At 32.7% G+C, this 25,963-nt stretch overlaps 1 protein-coding gene across 1 annotated transcript; it reads left to right on the forward strand.

Moving 5' to 3' along the window:
• Positions 1-15,147: 15,147 nt before the first annotated feature.
• LOC140976609 (3beta,22alpha-dihydroxysteroid 3-dehydrogenase) lies at positions 15,148-20,827 on the forward strand. Its single transcript, XM_073440849.1, has 8 exons — positions 15,148-15,855; positions 16,660-16,809; positions 17,239-17,496; positions 19,480-19,566; positions 19,661-19,739; positions 20,165-20,274; positions 20,393-20,526; positions 20,610-20,827. The coding sequence occupies exons 1-8, from the start codon at positions 15,274-15,276 to the stop codon at positions 20,698-20,700; spliced, it is 1,491 nt and encodes a 496-aa protein (XP_073296950.1). The 5' UTR covers positions 15,148-15,273; the 3' UTR covers positions 20,701-20,827.
• Positions 20,828-25,963: the final 5,136 nt, after the last annotated feature.

The raw sequence follows: 25,963 nt of genomic DNA on the forward strand, positions 1-25,963 counted from the left end.
TGTTAGGCATTATTCCGATTACCTTATCTAGTCTTACTGGACCAACAATAGGAGAAGAAATGAAAGTGGACAACGTGTATGAACGAATTACTCAAATGATTGAACATTCAGATGCTTTCATTGCTTTGCCAGGAGGTTTCGGTACTTTGGAGGAAATATTTCATACTGTTTGTTGGGCACAATTAAATATCCACAATAAGCCAATTGGTTTGTTAAATGTTAACAATTATTATGATAAACTGCTATCGTTTCTTGATGATGTTGTGGAACAGAGATTTATTTCATTAGCTTCGCGAAGGATGTTAGTTTTTGTTACAAGTGAAGGTGAACTTATTGATTTATTGCAAGGATTTAGTCATGAACCAGATCCATTCTTATCTCAACTTAATTGGCCAACATCCAAAAGTAAGAAAAGAAAATTCATGTGATGCTGAACTTGTGATTCAACGGTATGTTTTTAATTTTTTTTTTCTCTTTAAGGTATGAAAAATCTCTTCTTCTTCTTCTCCTCTTAGTTTGTTTTTATATATATATAAAAATATTCATATATATAGTAATAATAATAATAATACTTTTTAGTTCAATGACGAGTAAGGTGTCAGTAAAATGCACCTGAGACGCATTAGTTAATAATTATTGAAAAATCACAATACACTAGATTTTAATATTCATTATATTCAAATTACAGATAACAAGAAAAATTAATTTTTCATATACCAATTTATATATATATATATATATATATATATATATATATTTAATTGTGTATGTTTTCAAATAAAATAATTTCAAAAATTTTTATGATAATATAGTTAAAAGATATGGTTTGTATGGTTGTTAACATGTATAATTGAATGAATTATTTTTGTTAAAGAATAATATATACTCACACATTTTTTGTGAGTAAGTGGTGAGAAATGAGAAAACAATTAATAAATTTTTATTGATTATTAAAAAATGGTTAATTACAAGAATATAACTCCCCTATAAAAAAATATTAATTATAAAAACAAATAGAAGATAAATAACGGACTGCAAAGTTCTTTGTTCATTGTAATTGTTTTTTTTAAATTTTATTGATGTACTATAAATGTGTTCTAAAAAAAATCCATCAATCAATATGTTCTAAAATAAAATTTTGTTTGTGTTGGATAAGTTTCAAAGGTAGTCGAATGTATCCGTTATATAAATGTTTAAATATGTAGACATTTATGGTAGAATGTTTGGATAAAAAAAATTATGTCATTGTAAAACTTTGCAGTCACGTTAATAAAGAAAAAAAAATAAAAAAAAGGGGGTTTTATTCTTCGTAAATTTTCCTATTTTGTTTTCAATATTAGTTTATTTAATTGTCTGCTTTACTAATTAGCCTTTTTCAATGAGAGTTAATATTCATTCCAACTCCATGAGTGTAAATCAGCTATCCATTAAATATTTTGACCTGAAAGAATATGGAGTTGAGGCTTTTACAAAAAAATTCTCGATATTATACATGTTATGGTGGGTGGTGTGAATTATCTTTTTGACTATATTATCATAAAAAAATTTAGAAAATAATAAAAATATATATATATATATATATATTGTTACTTTATATATTATGTGAAAATAATAATAAAAACACATCTAATTATATATTATTATATTAAATGAAAATATATATATATATATATATAAATCGGTATATGAGTTTGTTTTTAAAATGAATATGTTTGTATATTTGAATATATAAAAGGAATAAAGAATCTAGGTTGTGATTTTCCGATAAATTTTATTACTAAGGGACTAGTAATAAGATAGTGTGGGGGTGTGATGAAACTTAAAATTAATAATTTATTATATGTTAAAACCTATATTTTAAAATTTAAGTTTCATTAAAATTATAAAATTATGTTATTTTAGTATTTTGTGTTTATATTTAAATGTCTTACTAAATATGTTTTATTTTCAGGTTTTCTACGTGTTAGTAAAATAATGATAACTCAAGCTAGAAAACTCAAATGGAGGTGATTCAAATATGTTTGGAATCCTTGAGAAATTATCTACAACTTTGCAGAAGACATGATTGCCTAAAAAGTTGGTTAAGATGATCAAATTGTGAAAATATCAAAAAGAAGACAAATTTACTTTCACCATGACCAGCATATAGTAAAAAAATCATAACTAGTTCAATATTTAACCAAATGAGGTGAACCAAGTTGCTAAATTCATTTACAGACAATTCCCCACATGTTTGCTGTTTTGAGCAGAGTCAAATTCTGTGATTAAATTTGTGGAACAAAGCATTGAAAGAAGGGACATAGAATTGAAGTTGGAGGAGACAAAGACTACTATTACAACTACATTGCATTAATAAAAATTTTTACCCTTTCTCTCATTTGGCCTATAAATAGAGACCTTGTGCTAGCTTGAGAATCATTTTATCTCATTGTAAAATATAGTGTGAGTGAGTATAAAAGTTCTAAGTTCCAATATATTTTTCATTTTCTAAATTATGAGTGATGTTTTTAGTGTTGATCAAAACTAAGTTCATGGAAAGCTAAATCTATTATGTCAAGGTGAAGAGGATGAATTCTTGGTGAAGTAAGATTGTTTATATTTTTTATATCTTTTTTATTTTTTTTCATTTTGCTAATTTCTTTTTATTATATGTATAAAAATGAATTATTTATTGTTATCAATTTACATCAAATGTTTGATNTTTATGCAGTTATATATTTATATAGTTATATATATAATCATAGGTACCATATATAAAATATCGGTGAATTCGGTATTTTTTATAGTGGGAACTATATTATATTAGGTGTGTATTTAAATATTTAATTTTCTTGGAACCATTATTTATGGTGGTTTCCTTTGTTTTACTTTTAGTTAAACAATATTGCATAAACCAAGAATAAATCCTCGAGCCTTGACAAAATTTATAATTTGTAAACTTCGTTCTTGCATTTGGTAATCTATAAATTATTAAATTTAAACTTAAAATAACCTTCCTGTGGATCGATCTCGTACTTACGAAATATATTACTTGCAGACAACCTACACTTGGGTGAATTATAATTTAAGTAGTAGCAGTATATATGAGACAATATAATCATTACACAACACATAACTCTAATATGACAATAAACTATATTATTACTATCCATTATCAACAACAAGACTTCTTTGACTTGACATACCTAATCATTCACCTATATCATGTCTTTGCACTAGTCCTGTAACATTTTCAACATAAACATCCCAAGACGGGTGAGAATATACAACAAATATCATCGTGATTTATAATAATTATATTAATATTAACATAAGATATAACTGAAATTATAACAGAAATACTCTCTGACTCATTCGTATTATCCGAATATCCCTTCTCTATATCTGGATTACAACTGATATCACGATCAACAAGATCAACAAACTTCGCTCTCCTACTACTATGACAAACAATATCAACAATACATCGCTACCCTACAACCACGACAACAACAAATCAATGTCCAATAATAGATAGCCAACAACAACAATGATAGTAAACAACACCTATAATTTCAAATCATTCATTCCTAGGATTTTACCATCGTTCTACCCAGTAATATTCATCAATAATAAAAAAAAAAATTTGCTCATACGTCAACACATACATGATAATCGAGTACATATATAATCTGTCTATTTTTTATCCTGAGCCTTTTGACGTACTATATAATTCAAAAATAATTATCAGATCATTATTACCATATCAACACATCATAAAAACCTCAATATAAATAAATTCAACAAAAATATAAAACTCGATTATAAATCTTCATTGTTCTACAATTAAAATTCCGATGTATTTAACTCACAATACTAATATAAAATACACCATAAGCAATTAAATTCAAATAATAAGCTCTATCAAAATATACGGTAAATTACGAAAAATTCATATCAAAATATACGCTAAACTATGAAAAATTCGTATCAAAATATAGTATATCCTTCGTAGACTCCGAATATATAATCCAATTTAATAATAACCGCCAAACAACACCACAATTGCAATTCAAATATTAAAATTTTGTCGTTATAATAACTTATAATTATTTCTACATACTCCAACTAAAATTTAATTCTTCGTTAAAATCGTACATTATTCAACTATATGTAGATTTAACAATTTATGAGTTTTATTTTTGAAATTGACGAATTCCAAATATCCCCAGAAATATGAAATTTCTACTTCAAATCGAAGACCTCAAGTTACCGATCTCAGAATTGAAGTCATTCATTGATTGCATAAACCGATAAGTCACAAAGTAAAAAAAAAAAATCGAGAATTTGTATTCTTTTCTCACCTCTCTCTATCNAACCATTCTAAAACTTATATATTTTTTAGTTTTATACTTCATATCAAATTTAAACTTATTTGGATTTCATATAACCAAGATATTTCATATTTTATTATTTTAACATCGTTAATTATTTAGCAATCTCATGCTATTAAATTAATAAATTGTTAGATTTATTTCAATGCATTACATTTATACTCTCTTAAATAAATTTCGACTCCAAAATTAAGCAACAACAGTAATAATGTACTCCATTATACTCTGATAACTATTATTATTCGAAAAATCCACCAATGGAATAGATGAAGGACAAAAAGATTTAAAATTCATAACATAGTCACGAAACATATCCTCCAGCGTCTGAATAATACTATCGGTATGACCATTTGCATGTGGATGATAAGTCATACTCAATCTCAACTTTGTCTCCATCGCAGTCTGCAATCCTTGTGCAAATGAAAATTAAATCGATGATTTCTATCAGAAATAATAGACACTGGAATCCCATGCAACAACACAATCTCTCGCGCATACAACTGTGTCATCGTCAAATATGTTTTACTCGTGCTATATGGTATAAATTTGCAACTTTTTTCAATCGGTCTACAATCATCCAAATAGCATCAATACTCTCAATGCTCCTCATCAAATGAGTCACAAATCCATCAAGATGTGCTCCAATTTCTATGTCGGCACTACAAAACTCCTCAAGTTACCTCCTGAACTTCTCCTCTCAGCTTTGATTTGTTGAAAATTGATGCATCGACGTAAAAAATCAATCACATCTCATTTCATTCACTTTCACAATAACTGTACGTAGATCCCTATGCATCTTCTTGCCACCAAGGTGAATAGAATATTGACTGCACATTGCGGGTCGGAACATGTCCTGGTGTAACCTAGATATATTAGAAACTATCAATCTATCATTCATCCTCAAACTATCATCTTTAGACAATCTAAAACATGTACCTTGTTTCCGAGAAATCAACTCCTTCCATCGCTGAACTTTCTCATATGCTAATTGTGCCTCACGAATACAACCATATATATCAGGTTGAACTAGTAAGGTAGATACCCAGATAGGAATCATCGATATATCAAAATCATATCCCAAAAAACAACAATACATCATCATAGCTGATAGATTACTCACATAATCAACAATACAACTAACTTTTCGACTCAACGCATCAGCTGTAAAATTGGCTCGAACAAGATGATACTCAATTTCGCAATCATAATCCTTCAACGACTCTAAACACCACATCTGCCTCATATTCAATTCTATACGTGTAAACAAAAATATCAAACTCTTATGATCCGTATAAATCGTAAAATAAGTAGTATATAAATAATGTCGTCATATCTTCAAGGAAAAGATATTGGCTGTCAGATCCAAATCGTGCAAATGATACCTTGCTTCATGTGGCTTCATATGTTTTGAGGTATATGCCACAAAATATCGATCTTGCATCAAAACACATCCAAACCATATAATGATGCATCATTATAAACAACTAACCTCTCGTTTTCTGTTGGAATTTACAACATCAGCACAGTCATCGGTCTTTCTGAATCTTTATCAGCCTCACTAAAGTGTTCTATCTTCAAGCTGATTTGCACAAACTGAAATTTTCTATCAGATTGTTTAAGATCATTCAGTGCACACTTGTATTCTCACTTAGAATTTATTTACTTGATTTATAATGTACTATAAAATTTTCTATTGGAATCCTTTTAGAAGGGGAGACGTAGAAGTTTTGTAAGGTCCAGGAAATTAAATTTACGAAACCTGAATGCATGCAATCTAGGGTTTTTAATTAAATGGTGTGTTTATTTAATTTTTTATGCATTTACTGCATAATTATTGCATGATAGGATTCATTTCATGATTATTTTAAAAGTTAATTCATTATGGTTTATAAATGCATTTCGCGCTCAATCGAGGAACCGAGACCGGAGAAATATCAGGAAAATTATTTTTATTACATGTTTAATTTTTAATTATTAATTTAAGGTGTTTTAAGTGTATTTTTCAAGAAATGGACTTTTTTGGGTATTTTTACCCGCCAGAGCATATTTTTAATCGGTACGCAAATTTTATCGAAACGAATGACTTTTTGAGGGTTCGAGCAATATTTTCAAAAACTTACCTAAACGAAATATTTTTTCGAGAGCGTGTTTGGGCTTGATGGGTTTATTTTATTTCTAAACGGGCTAAAAATCATTTGTTCCTCTTAAAAATTAATTAAGGGCCAATTAAAATGTGATTTTCTATTTAAAAGCTACATTATTATGCCCTAAACCTAATCACCTCCCATCAGCCATCCCTCTCCTCTCTAGCAGCCACACTCTTGTGAGAAAACAACAGCAAACCGTCCCCTCCATTGTTTCTTTAAAGCAAGCCTCCTTTCCCGCTCTTCTGGTGCCTCCCCGACGCGCAATTTTTCAAGCTTTCAAGCTTCTAATCATCAAGGCACGTCATGTATCATTATTTCTGCATTATTCATGCCATATACCAGCTGTTGTATCTGCCTTAGCCGAAGGATGTTAGTTCTTTCATGATTTAATTTTTGTGCAAGATTTACATGAAGGTTATGCTTTTATATGATTGTAAACTCATGATTTCATTATTTGTTGCAAGGGGATGCTGAGTTGTGATGCCAAGGACGTGTTTAGGTCGAGGGGTACGCTGACAATAGGCCGGAGTTGAGGCGCGTGCTGTACGCTAGAAACCGTGAAGTGTAGGAATGTGCTTGGTGCGGTTTTGGAGAGATCGAGTGAAAGGAGTGGAGCCGGCGGTGCAAGGGCCGATCCAAGGCCTAGACCAGACCATGATGGGTCCGAGACATGGCTGAGGAGGGCTTGACCGCTGCTGGAGCCACCCCTGAATCCGATCTATCGTGGTCTAGGAGGGTTGGCCGCGGGTTGGGTTCTCTTGGAGATTAGGGATCGGGGTTGAGCTACGGCTTGCATGGGAGTGTAGCCGTGGGTTCAACATGTCCAGAGGGAGCCTAGGGTGGTCTACCTGAGGTAGGTTAGGAGCTGGTTCCGTTGGGTGAAGGCTAGGATCGAAAATACGGATAGTAGTGCGTGCCGAAACTCCAGCAGCCTGTGGCCTTGTTTTTGGGGGTCATTGTGGGTTAGAATGTAAGGTTTTAGGGCTGGTAAGAGGTGTTATAAGCGTGGTAAAAGTTTGGAGAAAAGTTGGTTAAGTTTCAGTTCGATTCAGGCTAAAACCGGGGCTCCGATCCAAGTTTTAAAACGAATCGATTAAGTTTTGAAACAGACTCGAGTTTATGTTTAAGAAATACTTTTAATTATGTCATTTTAGTGAGCTTCGGGTCGAAATTTTGAGGTCCGGAGGTAAAATGGTTATTTTGGGTTTCCAAGAGAAAAATGGTCATTTTGTACCCAGGGGTGAGTTTCAGTCATGGCAGCGCCCTGAGCACAATATTATCATGTTTTTAAATGTTTATGCATAATGTTTACGATTTTTACGGAAATATGATAATGACGTTGCATTCTTGGTTTGCAGGAAAAATTATGTATATGCATGCTTTTATTTAAGTGGTGAATATGATGACACGATTTTGAAAGATGAAAGTAGGTTGTGACTAATACAATGACACGATGACATGATGACACGAAAGGTTGGGGCTCAATGGATGGGTAATACCGTCATTGATGCCTCCGCCGTCGGGTGAATCTGTTACACGTAGATGGATCCATCGAATGACATGATAATACGAAAGTCACAACTGACTAACGGAATTCAAATTAAGAAAATTAACACGTATATGTTTTTATGATGATATGTGCTATGATTATTAACATGCTTTGACAGGTCGCGATTATGCATACGATTTTACCGTAGTCATGAAATGTACATTGATTATGATATTTTTCAATGCTGCTTGTTACATATATGTATTTGCTATCACGGTACAAGCGTGTTGAGTCTTTAGACTCACTAGGTCTAAATGATGCAGGTGAGCATGTTGTTGAGGGGACTAGAGGTGCCGAACTCTGAGTAGGCAGGACTGGATGAGCGCAAGACCCGAGGACCACACTTTTCCGCACATCACGATTTTATGAGAGATGAGAGGACATGGATATTTTATACACTGGTTTTGATGTACTGATGATTGCTAGTGTTTTTATTTGTTCATACTTTTGATTACACACTTGGATGAGTCCGATCATTTTAAACTATAGTATTTTTAATCGTCAAATGTTTACGATTAATTTTAAATTGTACTTTCTTTTGTAGGGTTGCATGCATGTAAAATATTTAAGTGTTTATTTTAAAAATGTGAGCTTTATAAAAATATATATAGTAGCATTTTAAATTAGTAGATGTTACAATTGGTATCAGAACCGACCTCTCCTAATACGTTGTGGTTCGAGGACGAACCAAGCGGAAGCTGGTGGGCATGTGAGGCCGGGGGCCGAAGAGGGCGGGGGGTGATCGCCGGTGCCATGAGGTTGCACGGACAATGAGCGGCTCCTGACAGGCTTCTAGACAGAGGGAACATTAATGAACCGATCTTACAGCGGACGGAGAGGGATTTCGAAACTGTTTAGGTATGAGACTGTATAGTTGAGGATAACTTAAAACCTTTTTCATCAAGTGATCACTTAGCCGATTATACCACATTCGGCCGGATTGCTTTAACCCATATAATGATCTTTGTAATTTCACAGAATAACATTCTCTGGGTTTTGAACTTTGTGCTTCAGGCATCTTAAATCCTTCAGGGATTTTCATATATATATTACTATCAAGTGATCCATATAAGTAAGCTGTAACAACATCCATAGGACGCATTTCTAAATTTTCAGATACTGCCAGGCTAATCAAATACCGAAACGTAATTGCATCCATCACGGGAGAATACGTTTCTTCATAATCAATTTCAGGCCTTTGAGAAAAACCTTGTGCAACAAGTCGAGCTTTATATCTTACTATTTCATTTTTCTCATTTCGCTTTCGAATAAAAACCCATTTGTATCCAACAGGTTTTACACCTTCAGGTGTAAGGACTATAGGTCCAAAAACATTACGTTTATTTAGCGAATCCAATTCAACCTGGATGGCATCTTTCCATTTTATCCAATCCTGCCGATTTTTACATTCACCAAAAGATTTTGGTTCATGATCTTCATTATCATTTATGATGTCGATTGCCACATTATAAGAAAATATATCATCAATTTCTTCTATATCTTTTCGGTTCCATATTTTTCCAGTATTAATATAATTGATAGAGATTTCATGATTCTCGTCAGTTTGTGGTTCTGACAAAACATTTTCATCATCATGTGTTTCTTCAGGAACATCATTCTCTATTTTGTGATCATTATGTGTTTCTTCAGGAACATCATTCTCTATTTTGTGATCATTGTGTTTCTCTATGAATTTTCTTTTTCGAGGATTTTTATCCTTGGAACCAACTGGCCTTCCACGCTTCAGGCGTTTAATGACATCATGACTATCTTCAATTTGTTTCTTCGGAATTTCAATTCGAGCAGGGGCATTTGCAGCATGTATATATGATTTAGTTACCCCTTTTGTGTCTGCAAATGCATCTGGTATTTGATTTGCTATTCTTTGCAAGTGCACAATTTGCTGTACATCTTTTTCACATTGTTTTGTTCTTGGATCCAGATGTAACAATGATGATACATACCATGTAATTTCTTTTTCGGTATGTTTCTGTTCTCCCCCTAACATTGGGAAGATTTCCTCATTAAAATGACAATCAGCAAAACGTGCTGTGAACACGTCGCCTGTCTGTGGTTCAAGATATCGAATGATCGATGGACTATCATAACCAATATAAATTCCAATCTTTCTTTGAGGTCCCATTTTCTTTCGTTGAGGTGGTGCAATAGGCACATACACCATACATCCAAAAATTCTCAGATGAGAAATGTCTGGTTCTTTACCAAATGCAAGCTGCAATGGGGAGTATTTATGATATGCACTTGGTCTGATGCGAATTAATGAAGCAGCATGTAAAATTGCATGTCCCCATATAGAAATAGGGAGCTTTGTTTTCATAATCATTGGTCTAGCAATCATTTGCAGACGTTTAATCAATGATTCAGCCAATCCATTTTGAGTATGTACATGAGCAACAGGATGCTCAACAATGATTCCCATAGACATACAATAATCATTGAAAGTCTGGGAAGTAAATTCACCAGCATTATCAAGTCTAATTTTCTTGATTGTATAATCGGGAAATTGATTCCTCAATTTTATTATTTGAGCAAGTAATCTTGCAAATGCAACATTTCGAGTTGACAATAAACATACATGTGACCATCTGCTGGAGGCATCAATCAATACCATAAAGTATCTGAATGGTCCACATGGTGGATGGATTGGTCCACAAATATCACCCTGAATACGTTCAAGAAACATTGGTGATTCAGTTTGGATTTTGGCTGGTGATGGTCTTATAATAAGTTTTCCAAGAGAACATGCTTTACATTGAAACTTATTATTCTGAAAGATCTTCTGGTCTTTCAATGGATGACCATGTGTATTTTCTATAATTCTTCGCATCATTGTTGAACCAGGATGTCCTAATCGATCATGCCAATTGGTNAGAACACCCAACCTTGCCACCTGATGACCCCATGAGAGTCGGTAAACAAGTCAAAGTGTAATTCTAGCACATAGAGTCTCAATGTTGTCCCGGGTCATAAGGACTAATGGTGTACAACCATAAACTAGGACTTTTCCACTCGATAAGTGAGAACCACTTGGAAAGTCCTTTAATGGAGGGTTGTTCAGTGCACTCTACCAGGAGCACCTATCTGCATGCTCGGACATCACAATGTCCCCTACCAATGAAACATGGTACTCACATCGCAGATACTAGTCTCAAGCTCGAGCGGCCTATATCCTTCTTAGCGGCGGCTGAATCGACTAGGAACCGTTTAGAATATACAGTATTCCAAATATGAGTTTCATGATACTCATCATATGAGCATCTCATATTCTTTCTACTATTTGTATATTCAAGGGCTTTATCTATGCAACTAGCATGGGTATATAGATAAAGATGTGCCAAAACAATAATTTCAAATATTATTAAAATAAAGATTGCTTATACATAGAGTTTTTTTGTGAACACTCGGCCAACACTTGGCTCGACGTGCACCTACTCTAACAAGTTTGTGGTTCTGACAGAACATTTTCATCATCATGTGTTTCTTCAGGAACAACATTGTCTATTTTGTGATCATCATATGTTTCTTAAGGAACATCATTCTCTATTTTGTGATCATTGTGTTTCTCTATGAATTTTCTTTTTCGAGGATTTTTATCTTTGGAACCGACTGGCCTTCCACGCTTCAGGCGTTTTACGACATCATGACTTTGTTCAATTTATTTCTTTGGAATTTCAATTCGAGCAGGAGCATTTACAGCATGTATATATGATTTCGTTACCCTTTTTGCATCTGTAGATGCATCTGGTATTTGATTTGCTATTCTTTGCAAGTGCACAATTTGCTGTACATCTTTTTCACATTGTTGTGTTCTTGGATCCAGATGTAACAATGATGATACATACCATGTAATTTCTTTTTCGGTTTGTTTCTTGTCTCCCCCTAACATTGGGAATATTTCTTCATTAAAATGACAATCAGCAAAACGTGCTGTGAACACGTTTCTGTCTGAGGTTCAAGATATCGAATGATTGATGGACTATCATAACCGATATAAATTCCAATATTTCTTTGAGGTCCCAATTTATTTCGTTGAGGTGGTGAAATAGGCACATACACCATACATCCAAAAATTCTCAGATGAGAAATGTCTGGTTCTTTACCAAATGCAAGCTGCAATGGGGAGTATTTATGATATGCACTTGGTCTGATGCGAATTAATGAAGCAGCATGTAAAATTGCATGTCCCCATATAGAAATAGGGAGCTTTGTTTTCATAATCATTGGTCTAGCAATCATTTGCAGACGTTTAATCAATGATTCAGCCAATCCATTTTGAGTATGTACATGAGCAACAGGATGCTCAACAATGATTCCCATAGACATACAATAATCATTGAAAGTCTGGGAAGTAAATTCACCAGCATTATCAAGTCTAATTTTCTTGATTGTATAATCGGGAAATTGATTCCTCAATTTTATTATTTGAGCAAGTAATCTTGCAAATGCAACATTTCGAGTTGACAATAAACATACATGTGACCATCTGCTGGAGGCATCAATCAATACCATAAAGTATCTGAATGGTCCACATGGTGGATGGATTGGTCCACAAATATCACCCTGAATACGTTCAAGAAACATTGGTGATTCAGTTTGGATTTTGGCTGGTGATGGTCTTATAATAAGTTTTCCAAGAGAACATGCTTTACATTGAAACTTATTATTCTGAAAGATCTTCTGGTCTTTCAATGGATGACCATGTGTATTTTCTATAATTCTTCGCATCATTGTTGAACCAGGATGTCCTAATCGATCATGCCAATTGGTTAATATTGAAGAATTATCAATTACCATGTTTGATTCAATGGGACGTATATGTGTATAATGCAATCCAGTAGGGAGCATTGGTAGTTTTTCAATCACATATTTCTTTCCTGATTTATATGTGGTAAGACACATATATTTCTCATTCCCTTCATTCATTGTTTGAGTATCATACCCATGAGAATATATATCATTAAAACTCAACAAATTTCTTTTCGATTGTGGTGAATACAAAGCATCATTGATCAAAAATTTCGTACCATTAGGTAACAAAAATTGTGCTTTACCACATCCTTTAATCAAGTCTACAGGACCTGATATTGTATTCACCATTGTTTTTGTTGGTTTTAGTTCCAAGAAATATCTTTTATCCCGGAGGATAGTGTGTGTTGTACCACTATCAGGTATGCAAACTTCAGCTTGGTTCAGAGCATTTTCCATATTTGAACTTCAAAAAAATATGCAGTGAAATAAAATTACTGACAATAAAATACAATACAATATAACACACTATAAAACATTATCATACGAATACATGAAAAAATAAAATATTTTATATATTTATTCCACCAGCAAATTGATCATTGTCTGAGAAATCAATCAGAAAATCTCCAGCATCAAAATGAGATGAACCACTCAAAGGTTCACTGTGTTCAGTGGTCTCCTTTTCTTTCCCCTTTATTGATTCTTTATAAAGTTTACAAAGGTGCTCAGGGGCTCAAAAAATACGGGACCAATGTCCTGGAGTACCACATCTGAAACAAGAACTTTTAAATCTTTTTGAGTGATTCTCATTAACACTCTTATTCTCTTGATGCCTTTTCGGTGGATGGTTTTGGACGCTCTTTTGAGATGATTTATAGAAATAGCGATCTCGATTATTTTCAAAACCACGGCCGCGTCCACGACCACGACCACTTCCACGTCCACGTCCACGTCCACGTCTACGTCCACGACCACGACCTCGATTTTGTCCTCGACCAAAATCGTGTCTATAATTTTGATTTCGGTTTCCAGGTTTAAATTCATTTTTGCTTACGACATTTATTTCAGAAAATGCCTTTGAACCAGTGGGTCGTGCCTGATGATTTCTCATTAAAAGCTCATTATTCTTTTCCGCCACAAGGAGACATGCAATTAGTTTAGAATATCTCGAAAATCCACGCACTCTATATTGTTGTTGTAGAGTATATTCGATGCGTGAAAAGTGGAAAATGTTTTTTCAAGCATTTCCAATTCAGTAATCTCATGCCCACAAAATTTCAGTTGCGAGATTATTCGATACATCGCCGAGTTGTAATCATTGACTTTCTTAAAATCTTGGAATCTCAACGTATTCCATTCATCCCGGGCGGTCGGAAGTATAACTTCCCTTATATGTTCGAATATTTCTTTTAATCCCTTCCACAAAGCAATGAGATCTTTTTCAATCAGATATTCACATTTTAATCCTTCGTCGAGATGTCGACGCAAAAATATCATGGCTCTTGCCTTTTCTTGTGATTTGCATATGCCATTTTCTTTTATGGTCTCATTTAGACCTAATGACTCAAGATGCATTTCTACATCGAGAGTCCATGGCATATAATTTTTTTCCCGTAATATCAAGAGCAATGAATTCGAGCTTTGCCAAGTTTGACATGGTGGTACTAAAAAAAATTACGATGTATTTTATTAGTTAATGAATAGTGCAATACAAAGTAATGGATAAACAACAAATACAAGCATTCATAAAAATAAAGAAAACACACGAAGATGATATTTTCCGATAAGTACAAGATTCGTAGGTATTATAACCAAAATAATTAAAAATAACTTTGTGAAAGCCATCTTCTTTATAATATTTTTCTCTCAACTCAATTGTGATTTTCTTCATTTTTTTATAGAAAATCTTTACAAATAATCCAAAAATAAATTACATCATTACCTTCATCATCACACACAAATTTCAGTATTCAACACCTAATTTTACCTAATTTTCAACATTCAAATATTCAACGTTCAATATTCAAATATTCAATATTAAAATATTAAATTTCAACGTATATAACCTTGCAGAAAAATCAAGTGTTACCAATGAATCTGTTCAATAACTAAAAAGTTAGTATTTGAGCGCTCTCTTAACGAAACTAAAGTAGACATTATTTTCTCCGAAGTTTTTACCCAGAAATTTATTACGACAGCATAATCAAAGGCAAGTCTCCTTTCGATTTTCCCATAATTACTGCGTCAACCAAAACGGAAAGCAGGGTTAAAAGCCTCAGACCAAGAAATCAAAATCAGATAGTCAAAAATTAAATATGAAAATCCAACATTAAATTCTCTGTTCCCCCTTCTGTACATAAACACATACACACGTTCTCCTTTCACTTGGTATTTAGATAGATTAGATTAGATACCCACCCGTGTGCCTCCATTAATGCAACGCCATTTTCACGCACTGCACCCTCCACTGTGTGAGCAGACGCCCATGGATTCCTCGCTGATGATGTTGCTGTCCACCATCTTCGTCCCTCTCGCGTTATCTCTGTCTCTGTTCGTTGTCCTACGCGCCACCGCGCGGCGGAAGCTGCGGCTACCGCCGGGGAACCTGGGACTGCCGTTCCTAGGGGAGACCCTGCAGCTCATATCGGCGTACAAGACGGAGAACCCGGAGCCGTTCATCGACTACAGGGTGGCGAGATACGGGGCCGTCTTCACTACGCATGTGTTCGGCGAGCCGACGGTGTTCTCTGCCGATCCGGAGACGAACCGGCTCATCCTGCAGAACGAGGGCCGGCTGTTCGAGTCGAGCTACCCCGGTTCGATACAGAACCTACTTGGCCGGCACTCGCTGCTGCTGATGAGGGGGAGCCTTCACAAGAGGATGCATTCGCTGACCATGAGCTTCGCCAACTCCGCCATTATCAGGGACCATCTATTGGTCGACATAGACCGGCTCGTCCGGTTCAACATGGACTCATGGACCGGCCGGGTCGTTCTCATGGACGAAGCCAAGAAGGTAAGCATACAAAACTAATCAGTCAAATCTAATCCAATTCTTAATTGAAAATTCTTCTTGTAAAAAATTCAATCTTTTTTTTAAAAAAAATTTCTAAAACCCATCTTTCTTCAAATAAATAAATAATTAAAATAATAAAATAAACAATAATCATAATTAATAAAATCTTATAGCTGCATAGGTGGTTCTTAAATTATTATTTTTTGCAAAATATCAAGTCTTTATATAACAAACACAAAAACCGAACTATAATTACACCACACACACAATCATGCGGGTGTGTGTGTGTGTGATATATATATATATATAATAATAATAATAATATTAATAATAATACTAAGTAATAACCTTATTAATTGAAGATAATTATATATAATATAAGCTTTGGAAGCATAACGAACCCACACACATGTGCATGTAGTATGATCCACTTATTCTCTTTGCCTTTTAGTGCATTCTGTTTTGTTCTCTCATCATTAATCTATATGAATGGATATGATATACTTTTTATTAATTAAGAAGCTTCTTATATGCTTAATAATTAATGATGGGGGACCAATTATTTTGTTATATATAAATATATATACTTTTTTTTAAAAAAAAATTGTTTAACCTTCTTGAAATTTCTAAATAAAGGGTAAAATTATGATTTTTCATGTTATATTTGAAGATAAATCTCGAACTTGAGAACTCGTCCGACCAACTGATTTGATCTTTTGGAAAAATCTTGAATTTAGTATTTTTTTATGCATTTAATTTAATATGGTTTTTTTTTTTTAATTTTATTTTGGGAGGGTTTTGCAGATAACTTTTCAGTTAACAGTGAAGCAACTGATGAGCTTTGATCCGTGTGAATGGACGGAGAATCTGATGAAAGAGTACATGCTAGTTATTGAAGGCTTTTTTACCATTCCTTTGCCCTTTTTCTCCACCACATATAGAAGGGCTATTCAAGTAATTATTCAATCTTCCATTTATTTCTTTATTTATTTTTAAAAAATTTATTTATTTTCTTATATATTTTTTTCTGATATTCGAATTTTGTTATGTTGGGTGCAATTTCCTGTGATGTAAATTTAGTTTTTTTAAAAAAGTTTACAACTTGGTTTCACGTAATTAATGAATCTTAAATAATCTAAGTTTTAATTTTCGTTGAATTGTTTAGGTTTGCATCAAAATCCGTCTATTTTCTTTTAACATAATTAAATTATAGAAACACTTTGATGTTAATTTTTTTTTATAAAAAAAATTGTACCATATGAACCTGATTTTATAATAAAGTTTTAATAAATGATTAAATTTATACCAATAAATTGATTAAAAATCAATGCATGGTTAATATAATAAGCAATAAATAATAGCATATGCTGTAATTATTTGAAGGCTAGGAGAAAGGTTGCGGAGGCGTTGAGTTTGGTGGTGAGGGAAAGGAGAAAAGAGAGCGATAAAGGAGATAGAAAGAAGGACATGCTGGCGGCGCTGCTGGACGAGGGCGGCGGCTGCGGCGGGACCTTCTCCGACGAGGAAATAGTTGACTTCATGCTCGCTTTGCTGGTTGCTGGGTATGAAACCACGTCTACAATTATGACTCTCGCCGTTAAATTCCTCACAGAGACCCCGCGTGCATTGGCTCAACTCAAGGTGACTTTTCCTTTACTCTGTCTCCCTCACTGTTTTTGAATAATAAATAATAAGAATATATATACGTGGTGTTCAAACTTCCAATAAAACCAAAAAAACAGAAACTCCAAACCGAGAAAACCGAACACTGAATCGAGCCGAAAATCGAATTTTTTAATTCAGATATAAATGTTAAAGCCGAAATTTATTTGGTTCGGTTTCGGATTATATATGTCAAAACCGAAATTTCATTAAATTGATAATTTTATTTTTATTATATTTTTTGAGATGATATCAGTTAATGATAAATTATTTTATATAATATTTAGTTGANAAAAGAACGTGTATCATTTTACTAAAAATTATAGTTAATAACAATGATACATTTTAATATTTTAAGTCAAACAACAATCCAAACTTTATGTGTCGAACAATCTCTTAGAATGAGCAATTGTTGTAGTCTTAACAACCTTCTTACCAACAATTGTACTCTTTATAATTCTTGATAATACAATATATGACATTGATTTTGATATCAATTATAAGATCAAACACTTCTCGGTTATACCAAAAATTATAGCCAATAGTAATGATCAAATGTACAATAGCCCAAAACTCTAATGTATTGATAGTTCCCTAGCAAAGACATTATTAACGATTCTTTTACCCTTCTAATCTATTAGAATATTTACTCAAACAAAATCATTTACGAAACATTTTTTTATTTTTAAAATTTAGGTGATATGGTTATTTTGTGACCATATTATATTATTTTATGTGATTCTTTACCCTCATAATCTATATATTATCATATATAATAATAATTGTATAGATAATATAGACATAGTGTAACTATCATAATTGACATTTTTCATTTTCTTTCATAAGGTGGCCCCATTTTTATTCAGGGTCTCGTTGCCTAAATTCTCATCTAACCGATTAGGATAAGAATAAAATTATTCTCTCTTTAAAATGATATTATATCTATCACCAAACTAAATTTAAATATAAACCCCTCTTTCAACTAAACAATGCAAATATTAACAAACAAAAAAAAAACTATTAGATTAGGTCTCTTGTGAGACCGTCTCACGAATCTTTATCTGTGAGACGAGTCAACCCTACCGATATTCACAATAAAAATTAATATTTTTTCATGGATGATTCAAATATAGGCAAAGTTATACAGAAACAAAGATAAAGATAAAAACGAAAGAGATTTATCGAATCACTTCTTGCCAAGTAAGGTAGTTTTAAAATTTGGGTTAATCTAAGGTTGTTACGTTCATTGGGCAGATTGGTCGGATTTAAAAAATCGAGGAAGAAGTTTGTTACAATTTGGTCTTCGAATTCGAAATATCGTATCAAAGTTACATGCTATTAAAATAAATGTCAAAATGATGAAAACGACGTTTCAGCGCCCGTAATTCATTGTCCACACGTGTGCATGTCAAAGTAATTCCCCATGCACCTTTTTCCTTGATGGTCGCCCACTCTTCTAAGTGGACTACATGATGCCAAGTTTCATGGGGGCATTCATGTCATTTCCTTTTCTGTCCGGCTCTTGCCTGATTTAAAAAGATAAATGATGTATAGATTAATGATAATATTGTCATTTTACTAAAAATAGCTTCGAAGAAATTTTTTCCAAACACTTAAATTTTAGCTTAATTATATATATTAACTTTATACTTTTATTGCCAAACACTTCTTATTTTTCTTCTCGCACACTTCAAAATAATATATAGAATAATTATTTTAAAATAAACAAAAGTTCTCTAAAAAATTATGTGATAATATTATCCCAATTATCCACTAAATAATTTTAAAAAAACACATAAAAAATTTCTATAACAAAAATATGTTATAGACTTTAGGAGAAAGAGCAAGCATGTATCACATCACGTAAACATGACGCATGCATGTGCTCAATTAGCAAGTGCATAACAGGAAGAGCATATTGAACCAAGGTTATATATCTCACTAACCCCTTTTGTTTAACAGGAAGAGCATCTTGAAATTTTGGCTAAAAAAGGTGAAAATGAGGCTCTTCAATTGGAAGATTATAAATCCATGCCTTTCACTCAATGTGTAAGTTCATGATATCATAACCTCATTCTAAGTGACGAAACTTGCATCGATTTCTCATCAGCAATTCATTGAGACTCACTCTTATGTTCTTCAGGTTGTAAATGAAACTCTCCGGGTATCTAACATAATCAGTGGTGTCTTTCGACGAGCAATGACAGATGTTACCATCAAAGGTAATAATAAGAAGGTCGAAACGCCCTTTCTGTGGTTGATGGAGATTTGAGTGTCATACTTTCATATATGAACTTGTTAGCAATAGCCAATCATTTTTCTACTATATTCATGTTTATATCCTGTGAGTGGATGGAAGCACCCAACTCCAACTCCAGCAGTACATATTAGAGCTTGACTCAATTGGTTATAATTCAAGTTCTAGTAGTTCGATAATCATTTTCCCCGACTTGTGAAGTGCTCAAACTTGACATTAATTAGCCACTACAATACGTAACTAGAGTTCAAGTAGGCTACATTTGTTTGAAACGTGCTGCGCCCCCAAGATCTACTTTCTTGTTCATGTTTATCTATGAAATAGAGAAATGAAGTTCTTAGAATATTTTGTTGTTCTGAGAATGGTGTTATTTTGATGGGCTATATATAGATGGTTACACAATTCCGAAAGGGTGGAAGGTTTTCGCTTCTCTTCGAGCCGTACACATGGATCATGATCATTTCAAAGCTGCTCGCACTTTTAATCCCTGGCGGTGGCAGGTCGATTTCCCCCTCGATTTTGAACCCCCTTTCTGCTCTTTTTATAGCATGCTCGGTCTCATGATAGGCACATGTACATTCTAACTTTCTAATACAAATATGCATATGTGACTAGCAGAACGGTTCAGGAACCACTAGTTGTTCGACAAACGTGTTCACTCCATTCGGTGGAGGGCCAAGGCGTTGCCCGGGAGCTGAGCTTGCTAGGGTTGAGCTCTCGGTGTTTCTTCATCGCTTAGTCACTCAGTTCAGGTATCACATCAGTTTTTAGTACCCGACAACCCCACATTTCAAGCTTGGTTAATCACTCATCATCTGGATTCGATTTTTGACAGTTGGGTGCCAGCGGAACAGGACAAGTTGGTGTTCTTTCCGACCACCCGAACCCAAAAACGGTATCCGATTCTGGTTCAAAAGTTGCACTAATTAAGTTCGAGCCGTTAATATGCAGATGAATAGAGTGTAGGGAAACAACTTTGTAGATCAATGCACAATATATTGCTGTATATTCCATAAATTAATTTTCTATATTAGTTGACGTCATATTCTATTTCGTATTTCCCATCCATCCATAAAATAATACAAGTTTTTGTGGTAAAAAATCTCGTTGGGTACGATACACTACAAGTATAAATTGGTGTCATATCACACATGAATAAAACTCACGTACGAATACCAATATGATTTTTACTATCTATATTGTTATATTTTAGTTTTAATCATTTATATTTCAAAGTTTAGAATTTTAGTCATTCAATGAGAGTGATGATGTAATAATGTATATGTACCGTTAATATCATATCGGTGTCACATAAGTATCGCAAAAAAGCAAGGATATGAGACAGATCTGATTTGGCAAAATATCTTAAAATAAAATTTTAAAATATTAAATATAGCGAATCGATATTGTAATTTTCTCTTATTTTAATTTATAGTTTTGCATCATGGTCAATTTTTAGGGGGCTCTAAAAATATTTAAAACACTTAATATATTTAAGTTGACTTCAAACGAAAATTAATATAGACATATAAAAACGATAAGTAAACTTCAAATCAAAATTAATATAAACATAAAAATAATAAACTTTTTTCAAGTTATAGTTAATGAGAACTTATCTCCATTCAACTATTTTTTTAAAAAAATTGGATAAAATCAAAACATTTGTAATATGATTTATATTTTTATTTCTAGTAAGAAGTGTTAGGTTTCTCCGGAAGTTGTATAAAAAACACAACCTAATTTTTCGATCTATTAATCTCGGAGACGATCGGTTTGACTGTGATTCATAAAACAAAACATGCATATAATAATAAATTAAATGCACGAAAAGATATTACCGCACGACCTATGTCGTGGATGGATATAATTGTATTGTCCTACTCTCACCCCAACAATAGACTTTGCCGCTACCGCCAAAAATCTGATCCACCACTGAATAGATCTACAAGGAACAATTGGCACATGACAACTATTCGATTTACACTACCAAGAAATCAAATATCGCAACGAAACAACGTTCAGAACGATATATAGATAGTAAGAAGACACAAAATAATAAAATATTGTTTTAAAATTTTCGGCCGAGAAAACTGATTTTTTAAATATAAAATTCTCAATTCTGAAAACTGAGTTTCTTTTAGCAAGATCTCTCGTGTGAACCTCTTTTTATAAAATACTTTGAAGTTTGGACAACGTCACGAATAACGAATACCTCATCCTGAGAGCCTTTTTTCTAGCTAGCATGTGCTCTTGACTTGATCTTCTACCATGATTTTTACTTTCTTTTTGATTTTTTCGTTTCCGTTGGCGTTGGGGCGCGAAGGCTGAGACTTACTGTATTAATTCTTCCCATTGCCCAACATACATATACAATATATTATTTTATTTAGATTTTGTTTTTAAATTAAAATAATTAATTGGATTTCAAAAATAAAATTTTTATTATCTTTTTATGATATCCTACGTTTTATAGATTAAGCTATCCACGTATAAGATAAGAAACAAAATCCTTTCTTTTTTATTTGATATGATATATTTTATTTTATTGGCATTTTTTTTAAATTTAAAATCTATCAAATATAATTTAAATTTAAATACTTAAAAAAGTATTCTCATAAAATATATTATAACTCTTATATCTTAATCCATAAACATAATTAAATTCATTTTTATGACGAGCACGATGACCTCGTTAATTATTTCGATTGGGCATGCTTATTGGTTCATCGATTATGGTTCCAGTCCGATTTTGGATTGGGTGGTGCAAGAACCGGCCAGAAACCAGTTCCGATTCCAAGGTTCGACTATTTTTATTTTTTAATATAAAATTACTTTAATTAATTAACATTTTTTATTCATTATTTTGAGTTGAAACAATATTGACTGATCTTAAAAATAAATAACTTAAACATTTATTTTACAATTGAACATCTAAAATTCATCATGCATGATTTATTAAAATATATTTTGAATATTCCGGATTTTCGTCGGAACTTGAGCTTGAAATTTTTCGATAGCTTCAGTGGTCCTATTCTTTTTTTTTTCTCCAGCTGCAAATCATTCTTATAGGCATGTTAGCATGCTAAGTGTTTCTGGCTTCAAATTATTTATTTGTTCATAAATGATTATTTCACATACTGAAAATGCTGATTCGGAAACAACACTTGAACTTTCAACGGGTAGGACATATCTTTCAATTGTCGCTAATACTAGATAAAGTTGAGAATTTATTTTCCACCAATAGAAAATCGAAATTCTCCGTAGTCTCAATATATTTAGATAAATTTGTATCTCATTGTAATTTGTTGTTGTCACCGATTTGTCTTTGAAATTTTTCCGTTTCAAACTTTGAAGGAAGTTTAGTGCTCCACTTTAGCTTTTATCTGTCGGTATCTCCTCTGGATGCGCACTCTGTTTACTGGCATACACATCAAACAATTCTTGGATAAAATGCATGATTGACTTCTTTTGATCGTCTACATTCTTCCGAAGAAATTAAGCATAATCACTACAAGAAAAAAGCCTAAAGACAACGGTAAAAAACCGTTGTCGTATGTCCTGAAAAACTGTTGTTAAAGTCCCCGTGGTTAAAGGTTTCGCTCAAAGACAACGGTTTTTCACCATTGTTGTAGCTACAATTTGCGATGGTTTTTGAAAAACTGTAGGACCGAGCGTTTGCCGCTTTACCAAAATCTATTGCTGGAGGTAATGTGCAACTCAAATCTTTAAACCGCATAGCAGCTCAAGCACCACGATTCGATCGCTCTACTAAGCAAAGACAAATATTGCACCCAACAATCTCCCTCCCAATAAATGCACTCCTTGCAATCAATAGGAATCGAACCCATGAACTTGGCTCTGATACCAATTTTAGGACCGAGCGCTTGCCGCTTTACAAAAAGCTAATTGTAGGACCGAGCTCTTGCCGCTTTAACAAAAGCTATAGCCGGTGGTAATGGTGCAACTCAAATCTTTAAACCGCATAGCAGCTCAAGCACCACGGTTCGATCGCTCTACTAAACAAAGACAATTATTGCACCCAACAAAAACCGTCGCAAATAAAATTAGCGACGGATTTATGCAAAATCATCGCTAATTAGCGATGGTTTGCCATAAAGTCCGTCGCTAATTTTAGCGAAGGTTTTTCATGATTTCCGTCACTAATATTTTCAGTAAAATAAAAAAATTACTTTTAATAATTTAACAAATCTAAAAAAACCTACAATTTGACTATGCTAACAATATTAATGAACTTAACTAACACTTAAAAATTTACCAAAAATTAAAGCGAAAAAATTTAACGTAAATCGAAACTAAAATCGTGTAAGAGAGAAAAATTTTAAGTGTTATGAAGGGGTGTGGAAGAAAATAGACCGAAGTGCGGATATTTATAGACAATTTGCGACGGTTTTTGCTTAAACCGTTGCTATTGCAAAATCGTCGCATATTTTAAATTTAGCGACGGTTTTGCTAACACCGTCGCTAATTTAAAACATGCGACGGTTTCTATATATATCGACTGATTATACACGTCACTAAATTTAGTGCGGTTTTAAGCAAAACCGTCGCTATTTTTTGCTGAAACCGTCGCTAAATATGGCAACAATTTTTCCAAACCGTTGTTATTTGTCCAAAAACACGCTAATCGTGATTGTCCAAAAAAACACGCTCAAAGACGACCCTAAAAAACGCTCAAAGACAACAGTTTTATAGAACCGTTGTCATTGACCTTAAAAACCGTTGTCTTTGACCCTTAAAAGACAATATTGTTTATAAAACCGTTGTCTTTTGCTTAAAAAAAAGCATATACGACAACGGTTTTCACTAAAACCGTTGTTAAAAAGCTTACGACAACGGTTTTAGTAAAAACCGTTGTCGTATGTGCGTTATTGATTTGGTTTTTTCTTGTATTGAATATTCAAAAAATATGTCTGACTCACCTTGACTTTGATTAAGATCAAGTAATGTTGTTAAACCATATACAATTTGGATATTCTCTCAATATTTTAAAATTTTGATTTTCATATTTGAAACAAAATCACGCATAATAGATTCATCATGATATTCAATAAATCTATAAAACATGTTAAAAATAAAATATAGAAACATAGTTAAAGTATGTTAGTTAACACCAGAAAATTTCTCAAATGTTTCTTTAAAAATTTCTAACAAAGAAACACATTTACTTAAAATATTTCAATCATTGTCAGTCAATATTAAAGACTCTACCGCAACATTATTGTAATATAGAGTAACTAAATATTGAAAACGTAATAAAGTATGAAGCAAGTGATAGAAAGAATTTCATCTAGTTACAGTAGGAAGAGGAACTTTTTAAATTTAATCCCATTTGATTCGACTAGTTTTTTTCCAATCACGTCCTTATCTTCTTTCACATAATAATTTCCTACTTTGAATTTTTCAATTACAATAGACATATGTTTGTCACATGCACATTTAATACATAAGTCGATACTATAACATGCACATATAACATGAAGCAATTTAGTATCTAAAATCGATTTTAGTGAATCTTTAAGATATTTAATAGCAAGATTACTGATACTCGCATTATCTAATGTGATAGACATTACTTTATTTTGTATGCATAAATCTAAACAATATTTAAAACACATCTAGCTATGATGTATGCATTGTGTGAAGATTATAAATGATCTAGCGCTAAAATTATTTTTTTCATGGTTTAAGTTTCATCAATCCAATGACATGTAACAACAATATAAAATTCATATTTAGTCCAAATATCAGTTGTCAAACCAACTCTAAAAGAAATATTTGAAAGATGCGATTTTAGTGTTTCTTTATATTCTTTATATATATCTAAACTATATTTCTTAATTGAGTGTCTAGAAATTTTGTGAAAACCAGATTGAGTTGTACTAGTAAATTCAACTAAACTTTCTTGTTCATCTAGTATAAAAAATTGACAACATTTGGTAACAATTTTTACGATGGCTTTTCTAAGAATTTTATTTTGTAATTATGAAAGTTTTACCACTTGAAGGATTAATTTGTTGTTGCGTAGGTTCTATACCTAATGGTTGTAGCATATCAGGGTCAAGTTTATGTACCTTAACTAAATGTTTTTTGCAAGTGTCGGTACCACCGAAACCATTACCCATTTTGTAATAATATTTGGTTTTGAAAATTTTACATACGACAAAAGAG

The sequence above is a fragment of the Primulina huaijiensis genome, chromosome 5 (assembly GCF_012295235.1).
Source record: "Primulina huaijiensis isolate GDHJ02 chromosome 5, ASM1229523v2, whole genome shotgun sequence".
Classification (NCBI taxonomy): Eukaryota; Viridiplantae; Streptophyta; class Magnoliopsida; order Lamiales; family Gesneriaceae; genus Primulina; species Primulina huaijiensis.